This window comes from Labeo rohita, chromosome 12 (assembly GCF_022985175.1).
Source record: "Labeo rohita strain BAU-BD-2019 chromosome 12, IGBB_LRoh.1.0, whole genome shotgun sequence".
Lineage (NCBI taxonomy): Eukaryota > Metazoa > Chordata > Actinopteri > Cypriniformes > Cyprinidae > Labeo > Labeo rohita.
In genome coordinates, this window is record NC_066880.1 from 13992154 (window position 1) to 14004574 (window position 12421).

At 36.3% G+C, this 12421-nt stretch overlaps 2 protein-coding genes across 8 annotated transcripts in view; both read left to right on the forward strand.

The window, feature by feature from the left end:
* The first annotated feature begins 1813 nt into the window (after positions 1-1813).
* myoz1b (myozenin 1b) lies at positions 1814-7907 on the forward strand. The gene is made up of 6 exons (XM_051123938.1): positions 1814-2000; positions 3252-3348; positions 6396-6565; positions 6843-6927; positions 7034-7208; positions 7305-7907. The coding sequence occupies exons 2-6, from the start codon at positions 3261-3263 to the stop codon at positions 7537-7539; spliced, it is 753 nt and encodes a 250-aa protein (XP_050979895.1). The 5' UTR covers positions 1814-2000; positions 3252-3260; the 3' UTR covers positions 7540-7907.
* Positions 7908-9869: 1962 nt separating this feature from the next.
* The window catches only part of usp54b (ubiquitin specific peptidase 54b), a 144730-nt gene continuing 142178 nt past the window's right edge, over positions 9870-12421 (forward strand). For 6 of the 7 annotated variants that reach the window (XM_051123922.1, XM_051123926.1, XM_051123921.1 and 3 more), the window contains exon 1: positions 9878-9982. The gene's annotated coding sequence lies outside the window, so the exon portion shown is untranslated. Of the gene's footprint in view, positions 9983-12421 lie in introns of all 7 variants that reach the window. The other variant, XM_051123920.1, reaches the window with a different exon arrangement.

Here is a 12421-nt window from a genome sequence, read left to right on the forward strand (position 1 = left end):
AACGGATGCTAACATTGTCATCTATGGTGTGCAACACAAACCCTCTGCTAAAATCTTAGAAAAAGTAGTCTGAGGTTTCATAAACCTTTAAGTGTTATGGCTTCTAAAAAGCACCGAATACTAGGAATGATCCAGTTTTCAAGTATAGGCTGGAATAATCTACAGATATAAATATAACGGCTATCATATGATGGACATGCCACTGTTTAAGAGCACGTAGCACCACATAAAAAAATGTATTTACTTTTAATGAATTTACTTTGAAGGATGAAGGATATGCAGTAAGCCTAACACCCTCTGAATGGCGCTGTTGCGCGATATTGAAAATCAAGTTGTTCGAGTTCACTGAATGAAAGGGTTGTCTGAAGTTTCAAAATTTGCCAGAGTGCGCACACGCGCAGTAAAACATTTATGTTTATCATGTATAAACATATAAAACTTTGTTATGTATATTTATCATGTAAAATGAATCGTTCTATCACGTCTATATTAAAGAGGTACGGTTCTTAGACTGTTGTGAACACGTTTGCACTGCTTTGGCACTGTAATCTTACCTCGACTCATAAGACGGACGGTCTTCTGACCCCTCTGGTATATACCTCACGGTCATATGTCACAAGATATCAGGTGCTAACTTTAGCCACAAGTCTGTGTTTCTGTCGTGAGCCACATTCTTTCAGTCTTTAGACGTCCCTGCTGGTGATGGTCAGTACTGCAGGTGTTCCCCTCAGCGTCTCTATCCTGTTTAAGACTAAATACAACCTGTTTTAAGCAGTGTGGTATGAGGAAAACACATGGAGATGTTGCACCAAGTAAGTTTTGTTGTAACACTGGTACACACTGACTGATTTTCAGTTTGACACTTACTGAAAGACTGACTGGAACGAACTCTGCGTGTCACATTAAAGTTTACTGTCCAGACTCTTTGGTGAAGTGCAAACTACATAATCTCAACTCATCTCCAGGAGGAACAGCATGTCTTAATTCTGTATGTCTGTCAAATACGGCATTGCCTGAGTCTGCTTCTCAAAGTGGGAACCCTGAAAAAGATATATATCAGCACAATATCAACAATACATGAATATAAAATAAAAGGGTATGATTTTAACCATTATTCCAACTAAAATAAAACAAACAGTGTAACTGATTACACTATATATGTATACACAATATGTGACCCTGGACCACAAAACCACGGGTATGTTGTACGGGTATGTTTGTAGCAACAGCCAAAAATACATTCTTTTATGGCAAAAATCATTAGGATATTAAGTAAAGATCATGTTCTATGAAGATATTTTGTAAATTTCCTACCGCAAATATATTAAAACTTAATTTCTGATTAGTAATATGCATTGCCATGAACTTCATTTGGACAACTTTAAAGGCGATTTTCTCAATATTTTTTTTGCACCATCAGGTTCCAGATTTTCAAATATTGTATCTGGGCCAAATATTGTCCTGTCCTAACAAACCATACATCAGTGGAAAGCTTATTTATTCAGAAATTCACAGAGAAATTTACTCTTATGACTGGTTTTGTGGTCCAGGGTCACATATTACAATAAATGTACAAAATATATGAATGTTACTGAAATATTGTATGCATAACTGGAACAATATTTGCACCATTTGTGACTGAAATAAAAATAAAGACTTAATTCATCTTTTTACAGGTCCTCTTTGGAAATGTCTTGCTCTTCGTCACTCTATATTTAGACCAAAAAGTATCTGCAAGAAACGTATCTCCTCACCATCAGCTCGGCCTGTCCCTGTGCTGTCCGTAACACACTGAACTACACCCCCACCCTGCTCCCCAAAGACCTCCTGTCCCAAACGCTGCTAGGATTTCACTCTTCCTGGGATGTAGAAGGGAGCAGTAGTTGGTGGAATCCTAATCAACCCTAAGAAACAGGATTAACCTCAACAGTTCTCCTGGGAACATTTGAATCAAACTGTGATTTGATTTGTTTTCTGAAACATTGATTCTTTGGTCACAGGTAAGAGGAATCATCATGGTGTGTGGCTGCCTGATTAAACAGGGAGAAACGCAGGTGATAAAATGTTATAATGAGCTCTTAATCTGGACAGGCTGGTACTGAGGGGTTAGAGTATGTCGAGATGATTTATTGTTTGCAAATGGTAAAAATATATGTTGTTCTTGGATAGAGCAAGAGCTAGCTGCATATCATAAATCACACAGATCTAATAAACACTGACAGAGCTGGATCTTCTTCACATAAACATATAAAAATGAGAAAGTAATTATACATAAACACACAAATAAAGATAAATAACACTCACTAACATTCTTTTATTTAAATATATGTCATTGGTAATGATTTAAATGTGAGGTCCTTAGGAATTATTGTTATTATGTTTATTTTTATTTTACTAAGTTCAAATGCAATAATGTTTTCTCACAGCTCATCAGAAATGTGTTTAATTTGGTGTTCAAACTACTTAAGGCTTACCATTGCAACGCTTCAGCATGACATTTAGGGAATTTGCTGACCTGTTGAACACGGTGGATTTATTTAGTGTGCTAAAACAAAAATACCCCTCTTTGCAACAAGAAACCGGTGTTTGCGATGAAATTTAGTTTTACCAAATGAACATTATTTAAATATACATTATATGTTGTTAGAATTAATTGGACACTTTAAATATTTAGGCAAAACAGTCATTAAGAATAGAAAACCATAACAGAAAAATACAAAGCTATCTGTTGCTGCTTATGTCTTCCTAGTTTTACTTAATTTAAATACTTTAGATGTCAAAAACAGACTGAAAAAAAATCTAATAATATAAAAATCAAACAAACTTAAACATTGGAGTGTTTGGGTTTGATTGATATTTTTCCACCACAGGATTTATATTATACTTGGCACTTATATTATTATTATTTAATATTATTATTATTTCTTTTTTATTTTAAGCTAAAAATGTAAAGTGAGAATCAGAATTGGAGCTTAGTGGCATTTGTTGGTCTTTTTGAATTTGTTGAGAAATAAGAGTTCATAATTATTAAAAATAATTACTAAAAAATTACTAAAAAAATTATAGATTATTAAAAATGATATCAGTTGCATTTCCCATATTCTAAGCTAGGTTTACCCTATTATTTTGTCATTCTGATTCCCTATAATATTACTCACACGTAAATATATCACAATTTGCCAGTAAAAGCACCTGGCATCTTTCCCCATCTTCCCCTACCAGTTTATTTCAGATTTAATTTCCTCCCTCAGATTGCAGCAATGCCTGTCTCTGGAACACCTGCTCCAGCCAACAAGAGGAAGAAGCCTTCGAAAATCATCACAGACCTCTCAAACATCTCACAACATGGTCAGTGGCATCTCTTTGTGTCACACATACACATTTGTAGAGGGAATACACGCACCATGGGCATAATACTGGTTGAACGCTCTCTTGCGATATCCTGTGATGACCAGATGAGTGTTGTAAATGTCACACTTAATTACCAAAGCCCTCACTGGTGTCAGGTGTCAACATAAAAAGCCAGAGCTAGAAATGCCAAACAACCTCCTGGCTCTTGATAACTTTCTCAAAGTGTAAATCCCCACTGAAGGACATTTAATTGATTGGAATTGTATGCTGAAGCTTCAAAAACACACACAGCTGTAGTATTGCAACCGACTTTAATGAGTGGCTGAGTCTTAGTTTCTAAGAATAGTCACAGTTTGAATTGTTTTTTAATGCACTGTCATTAGATTCAGTGAAATGTCACATTTGAACTACCAGCATGTTATAATGTTCTTGTTTGTGTTGGAGTCATGAGCTATCAATTCCCACAGTTTGGGGAGCTGTTGCGATGCAATTACTCATCCCAGCTTTGAAACCTCGGTCAGTGTAATGAGCGGTTAGCCTGTGCAGTATGTAGCTGGCCAATTATTCTGCTAAAGAGAGCAAAATCTCAAAGACATTGTCAAACTGTGTGACTTCACAGCTCTCCTCTAATGAGTGGCTTAGTGATTAGTTGCTGTGTATTCATTTGTCTGTGTGTGAAGGCATGTTTGGTGTACTAGATTCTTCCACTTCATCTGCTTGGCAGCGTGCTCATAATGGGCAGTTTGTTTACAGGACAACATTCTTGCGGTTAGCGTTTCAGAGCCAAATAAATTAACAGCAAAATTACTGCCAATATGAAGAGCTGTTTAGCAGAGATTTCAAGCCGCTTAACTTCAAATCTTTTCACTTCAGTCTGTTTCAGCAGATTGTCACACATACACATATTGGGACAAATATACAGTGTTATTCATAATGTGCTTAGTGCCAGTCCTCAAATTTGATTTTTATTGCTTTTATCACATCACTCATCCATGTTTGTGCAGTGATTTGCAGTGACTCTTTTTGCAGATTACATCATCAAGTGTCATCAAGTGTTATGACTGAGTCATTGAATCATTAATTCAACCGATTTAAAACACTCATTGTGTCCGAATATGCCTACTTTTCTACTATATAGTAGGCAAAAAACTGTTTGTTGAATAAGTAGCATGTCAGGATTTATTAGGGCTGCCCTTGACTAAAGATTTTCCTTGTCGACCATTCATTTTAAGCATTAGTTAACTAATTGCACGTCTGTTAATAAACCATTTAAATAATAAGAATGAGACTTTAATTACCTTAATAAGCACTCAAGTGCACACATAAAGCTTGACACAGCACACAGAGAGAAGTAATGATTATGAATTTGTCAAGGAGAAACAGTGAGGAAGCTGCATTAACATTTTAGTAATTTATTGATAAACTAGTGCTTTCTTTGTTTTCATCTTAAAGGAGAAGTCCACATACAATGAGAAGATTCACATATAATGTACTCACCCCCTTGTCATCCAAGATGTTTATGTCTTTCTTTCCTCAGTCGTAAAGAAATTATGTTTTTTGAAGGAAAACATTTCTACATTTTTCTCCATATAATGGACTGCTATGGTGCAGAAGTTCCAACCCAGTCTTTGCAAAGTGAACATGCAAAGAAGATCAAACACCCTTAACAAAAAAGGTAAAACAGCGATATAGGACGATTTCGAAGTTGAGGGAGAACATGAGATGGGAGTTTTTCGACATACCTTAACTGTCATGAACCGGAACAAAAACAGTCCAGGCAGAGTAAGACAAGACGAGCATTTGGCATTAAAAAGTATATAAATTGTATTATTTTTATTAAAATAACCGATCGTTACACTAGATAAGACCCTTCTTTCTCGGCTGGGATCGTTTACAACCACATTTGGGATTGTTTGAAGCTGCATTTAAACTACATTTTGGAAGTTCAAAATTGGGGCACCATATCAGTCCATCATAATGAGAAAAATGCTGAAATGTTTTTCTCAAAAAACATAATTTCTGTCAGCACCCATAGCCTTGTGGTTAGTGCATTGACATATAGCACAACTGCGCTCACGGCGACCTGTTTGTTTGAAAGCAATGTTGCTGTTGGTCAAAAATGGAAATTTTGTCATTAATTACTCACCCTCATGTCATTCCAAACCCGTAAGACCTTCGTTCATCTTCAAAACACAAATGAAGATATTTTTGATGAAATCTGAGAGCTTTCTGACCTTGCATATACAGTGTTATGGTACTTTTATATATATGCACTGAAGACCGACACAAAAAAGAAGAATTTGGTGAATAAAGTTGTTATTTTGGTTTTCCTTGCGCACAAAAAGATTTCTCATAGCTACATAAAATTATGGTTGAACCACTGATGTCACATGTCCTTACAACCTTTTTGGGCCTTGAATGTGGTAGTTGCATTGCTGTCTATGCAGAAAGTTTGCGGATTTAATCAAAAATATTTTCATTTGTGTGCTGAAAATGAACGAAGGTCTTACGGGTTTAAAACGACATGAGGCTGAGTAATTAATGAGAGAATTTTCATTTTTGGGTGAACTATCCCTTTAACCACAGCCCTTAATTTGCTCTGTATAACTTATGAATAAGATTCAAAATCTCTGAAAGTGCATACTGCTTTGTTCTTTATTTTTCGCAATTCCCAAAGCTCACTCACAAACAGACCCTCACACACACACACATACTGCTGAAGCTGGGCCAAGGATCTGATTAACAAGGTAATGCAAGCAGTGCTCAGCACAGCATCCTTCTCTTTGGTGTCGGATGTGGCTTGACTCCAAGTTTAATAGATGATATTAAAGTTGAGAAGAATATAATTAAACCAAAAGAGTGCAGGGCTTCTGTCCTATAAAATAGATAAAGAAGAAAATACGTTTTCACGCTTCTTTTAGATCTTGTGTTTAGTGCTATTAATTCCATCTACATTCAAAGTCATTTAATGACTTTAAAGGGGCATTGTGTTAATTCTAACTACATTTTCCATTCTTCTCCCCAACAACACTGATCTTGACCAGACCAGCAAGATGAGGAAGCTGAAGCTGCTGAACTGGACTTAGGGACCAAAATCAAAGCCCCTAAAGATGTGATGTTGGAGGAGCTGTCCCTCATGAAGAACAAAGGCTCCAAAATGTTCAAGATGAGACAGCAAAGAGTGGAGAAATTCATCGTCAGTGACGAGAACCTGGTCAGCATGAGAAGAGGCATGAGAAAAGCAGAAGCTTTGATAGGAAACAGAGATTTATAGTGCGACTCAATGATATCGGGATCATAAAATAAAACCTGACAGCAAGATCAAAACCATGGCATGCAGCTAAAGGGTCTTCTTTAAAGCTGAAAGGACTTGTTTTGGAATAATCAACACTGTTATGGCACTTATTGCATGGCTGCTTATCATATAAGTTGTTAAATTAACATTATATAGTATAACAGAATGATCTTTTTTGTTCCTCATGCCTTTGTAGCTAAACCTTCAGAACCTGGCTCCTTCTCTGGGATGTGAAATGACCGCTCCACCTGAACCAGCTCCCAAACCAGAGCCACCTCAAGGTAAATCTCACCTTTGACAAGTGTATGCAATATGTAATATTTATTACAGCATGGAAAGTTAATGTTTTGTAACTAATATCTTGATTTTTCTGTAATTCTGTGGTAGAGGAAGTAAATGCTGAGGAAGAGAAGGAAAAGAGACGACGTGAGTATGTTAAAACATATGTCTCACCATGGGAACGCGCTATGAAAGGTGATGAGGAGCTTAAAGAAACCATGAAGTTGAAAATGCCAGGGCCTCAAGTTCACAAGGATCTTCCCAAGTACAAGAGTTTCAACAGGTACTAATATAACTGAAAATCCCAACTCCCAGTTTTACACAGAAGCTACTCAGTTGCTCTTTACCTGATCGTCTTCTTGTTCTTTACGTCCGAAAGAACGGCTCTACCCTTTGGAGGATTTGAGAAGGCCTCTCGTCTTGTCACTTTTGAGCCCCCAGAGATCAAGGTGACCGATGAGGAGCCACAGCCAGTGTCTGTGTTGCAGTATAACATTTGCTGTCGGCCTTCTTTCAACCGCACTCCCATCGGCTGGGCGTGCAATGAGGAGCACAGCCACATCCACGTGGAACTGGAAAACATCCCCTTTGATGGAGAGACTGACGACCTCTAAGAAACCTGCCCATCATATGTGAACAAGACATGTATAAATATACACAAAATAACAACACACATACTCTAACATGAAGGCCAAGTACAAATAAACAGACCAGCGGACAGGGACCTTATGCACTCAAACCCAAAAATGATGACTTATTCATATTTGCATGAGAATGGAATCATCTTTGCCCTTTCTCCTATTGTTTTGTGTGCCGTTTACTACAGAAAACCATCGTTGCATGTTGTAATTAGCTGGTTCATATGTTGCCAGACACATTATGCCTAGTTGACTGCAATGATCTTTATGATAGACATACATATACAATAAATAATAGGCAAAAATGATCAAGCACTAAAATAAACATTTGTCCCTAAACAGAATATGGTCTGGTTTCTTACATAAGGAAGCAATCTGGCTGTGTACTATATTAATAATGTTTTTAATCTTCGTTCAGCAGGTCTGCACATTCTTAAGAGCTGGAATTTTTCACAAATAGATTTCAAATGTTACATTACTCTAAATAAATCCATACATACACTACCAGTCAAAAGTCTTTTCTGCTCACCAAGCCTGCATTTATTTCAGAATCAGAATCAGAACAGCTTTATTGCCAAGTATGCTTACGCATACAAGGAATTTGTTTTGGTGTCACAGGCTTCCAGTGCACAGAGACGACAACAACAACACAGAGAAAATAATATAAGTTGAGAAAAAAAAAATACACACATGTATATATAAATAGACAAACATTGCGATATAAGATTTAAGAAAATAAAAAAATTTTATATACAGTTGTGCTACAGATGATAGAAAAAGAACAGAATAGAATAGAATAGAACAGAGTAGAGTAGAGTAGAATAGAATGAGATGTTGGGATGTACTGAGATGTAGGTGGTAACAAATAAATATAAGGTTATTGCACATATTTTTATTGCACAATGGGAGGGGGGGTCTGGAACATTTAACTGTTCATAAGGTATATTGCTTGAGGGTCCAAAGTACAGCAAAAACAGTAAAGTTTTGAATATATATATATATATATATTTACAAATTAAAACAGCTGATTTCTGTTTGAATATATTTTGAAGTGTAATTTATTCCTGTGACTTCAAAGCTGAATTTTTAACATCATTACTCCAGTCACATGATCCTTCAGAAATCGCTCTAATATTCTGATTTGCTGCTAAAATAAAATTGCTGAGCAGATTTTTTTTTTCAGGTTTCTTTAATGAATAGAAAGTTCAGAATTGATCTGAAATAGAAATATTTGATAACATTATACAAGTCTTTATCATCGCTTTTGATCAATTTAAAGCATCCTTGCTAAATAAAAGTATTCATTTCTATAATGTCTTTCCAAAAAAAAAAAAAACTTACTCCAAGCTTTCAAATGGCATAGTGTATAATGTTACAAAAGCTTTTTATTTCAGATAAATTATGATCTTTGGATCTTTATATTCATCAAGGAATCTTGAAAAAATGTACTCAACTGTTTGAAATATTTATGATTATAAAAAAATTATTTATTGAACAGCAAATTAGAATGATTTCTGAAGGATCATGTGACACTGAAGACTGGAGTAATGATGCTGAAAATGTAGCTTTGATCACAGGAATAAATGACATTTTAAAACATATTAAAATAGAAAATCATTACTTTAAATAGCACAAATATTTCATTTGTTTCTGTTTTTGAGTGAGCAGAAAAAACATATTTAAAAGACATTAAAATCTTACTGTTCAAATACTTTTGACTGGTAGTGTGTATACATACATACATTTTGTCTAACATAAAATTACCAAAGATTTTCTTGTGCTAGCTTTTAAGTCTTTATTACTTCTTTTCTACTGTATTTAACACTTAATTCTAAGAGTACTAAATAAGTGATAGCTTAATTTAGGCTTTATCTGCAACAATTGTTCTAAAAGACAACAATAATTATATCTGATAATAAAACAGAAGATATATCCAGAGGTGGACAAATAACTCCTTTCAAGTCCTTTCACTGATATTTTATTAAAAATGCACAAAATGTACTTACTTTTTAGAATTTTAAGTCTACTGAATTCGTGGAAAGTGCCTGTTACTGAGCATCAGTCACTCTTTTGTTTGCTTTCTGTGTGATTATTACACAACTGCGAATACGCTAAGACGCTTTATTCAGAATTCACGCCTCTCTACACAAAACCAAAACCGGTTACGTAATGGCATTCTGCCGTACAGTACCAACGAACTCCAGGAGATGGTAGCAAATCGGTCCTCAATCTGAGGGGAATCCCATTCTCGCGAGAACTGCGTATGTAGAGAACCTAGCTATCGCGAGATCTTCACGTATTGGCTGCGGCGCTGGATGGCGCTGGTGGAAATTTGGGAATGTGCGGTCAAGATTTCTCCCGGGTTGAGTTGAGCTCGGACAGGACGCGAGACTGACTGCATCTGTGAGCGAACAGTAAGGTGAGTAAGCACTCTTTAAACTTAATTAACGGTGCTCTCCTCGAGGGAAATTGGATGTATGTGCAAATCCGAACATGTAAACATCTATTCTGTGTAAGTGTAACTTGATGAATTCCAGCAAGCTTGCATTCCAGATGTGTAATGTGATGGGGAAAATGCTTAACATCAGCGGATGCGTCTGCCTGCCTTAAGTCAAGGATGCTCTGAACTGGGACCATCCAGAACATTATGTCCCTTTTAACAGGTTTATATATGCAATTGGCGTGGTCATACTCCGCATCTTCAATCTGCAAAATCAGTATTACTTATGTAGTACTTCATGTGACAGTTCTTTATCTTTTAAACGGATGGACAGTAGGTAATGCATGATGCTTTTCAAGTTCAAATTTTAGTATTTATTGCCATTTTAAGCTTATATTTTGCCATGTGTTGATAGATCTCATTATATTCTGCAGTTTTTATTGACTCACTGAAGTGGACAGCACATGGTCGATATTGATTTAGTTTTGTGGTTGCATTTAAGTGATTAAAAGCACAGTTAATCTAAAAATCAAAATTCTTTCATCAATGATTCATGCTAAACCCTCATGTTGCTTCAAACTCCTGTGACTTTCTTTCTTCTGTGGAGCACAAAGGAAGACGTTATGCAGAATGACAGCCTGTGTGGAAAAAGATTCAATGAGTGTGAACGGCGACATCTTCTATTGTTTGCACAGAGGGAAAAAGTCATACAGGTTTGGAACAGAATGAGTAAATAATGAAAGAATTTTAAGAGGGAACGATCCCTTTAAATTCATTTCATCCTTGCATAAGTGCAGTGGAATTATTAGACAGCATTTTTGGGCGTTATATGCATATGCAGTATTCAAGAGCACCAGTTCAGCTGACTCAGAACACACCTATGAAGTCCAAAAACGCTGCACGTGTTTTGAGACACCGGGGTCGTCCAGCAAGTTTCATTACAAAGGATACAAGATACAAACGCACCAGGTTTTCATTTGGGTACAACGTTAGTTTTGATTTGTGTTTTTTTCTTTTAATGCTATCCTGGCTTAACTGCATAAATCTTGTGAGATTATAAAATTCCAGTGAATGTTATTTTGTAAATGATCATTTCATGTAATTTAGTGTTCTAAATCCCTTCTCATCATAACATGCCTATTATCAGAGCACTTTTGGGTTCAGTGTGAGGTCGCTTTACTGTGATTTAGACAAAATGCAGTTGAAATAGCTTGGTGTGCATATATATGTGGTTGTTTTTTATAATGTTGCATGCATCATACACTACCAGTCAAAAGTTTTTGAACCGTAAGTCTCTTTTGCTCACCATGCCTGCATTTGTTTGATCTAAAGTACAGCAAAAACTGTAAAATTGTGAAATATTTTTTCTATTTAAAATAACTGTTTTCTATTTGAACATATTTTAAAATGTAATTTCAAAGCTGAATTTTTAGAAACATTATGGTAGTGTATATGCTCTGAGATCAGATGTCTGATTTCAGATTTGACCGTAATTACTTCTACTGTTTTAAAACTCCACTAATGCTGAATGATAATTATTTTAAATCCAAACGTGTGTAATTTTGTCAGTGACTGCTGTCGCTGAGAGGAGCTGCTCAGGCTCATTATGGGGCCCCTGTACTGTTATGCACTACATGAGTGGCCCTCACGGGGGTCATCAGTCAACAGGCGCTCCGCAGAGAGAAGCGCGTGTGCGGCGTGTTGGTAAAAGCCTGGGAAAATGAAATGAGGGGCTCTCTGTGGCGGTGTAACCTTTCTGACTGATTTCATCATGCGGCTCAGGTTGTTCTTACACAACGTGATTGTAAAGCTGTTTTAAACCTCCTCTCTCAGAACGTCAGTCTGAGCTTTTACAGCTGGGGGCGGGGGTTTGGAAAAGATTGGATTTTTATCAGCTTGTGCGATTATATTTCTTCTCTGGGGCTGAGTGGAAATGCTGGGTGGTGTTCAGTTGGTTCTTAATGAAGTGATCAGGTTGGCCATAGAGCTGCTTTTGAACTCACGATTGTAGTGATTGTATGCTGCTTCTGTCTAAAAGAGACAAGTTGAACAGTGCAGCAGGTTAAGACGTTGTTTAAACTGTAATGCCCTAAAGTTGATCTCACAGTACTTCAACAAATCATCAAATGTTGCATAAAACTAAACACATGGCCTGACCCTGGACCACAAAACCAGTCTTGGGTAGCACGGGTACATTTGTAACAATAGCCAACAGCATATTGTATGGTCAGAATGATCGATTTTTCTTTTAATGCCAAAAAGGATATTCAGTAAAGATCATGTTTCATAAAGATATTATGTAATCGTTTTACCGTAAATATATCAAAACTTAATTTTGATTAGTAATATGCATTGCTAAGAACTTCTGTTGGACAACTTTAAAGGCGATTTTCTCAATATTTTTGATTCCTGATTTTC

Bases quoted from the DNA above. Each gene is read 5' to 3' on its own strand.
- myoz1b (XM_051123938.1), top strand. From the start codon at position 3,261: ATGCCTGTCTCTGGAACACCTGCTCCAGCCAACAAGAGGAAGAAGCCT. The intron at 3,349-6,395 runs GTCAGTGGCATC...GATCTTGACCAG, and splicing joins CTCAAACATCTCACAACATG to ACCAGCAAGATGAGGAAGCT. The intron at 6,928-7,033 runs GTAAATCTCACC...ATTCTGTGGTAG, and splicing joins CAAACCAGAGCCACCTCAAG to AGGAAGTAAATGCTGAGGAA.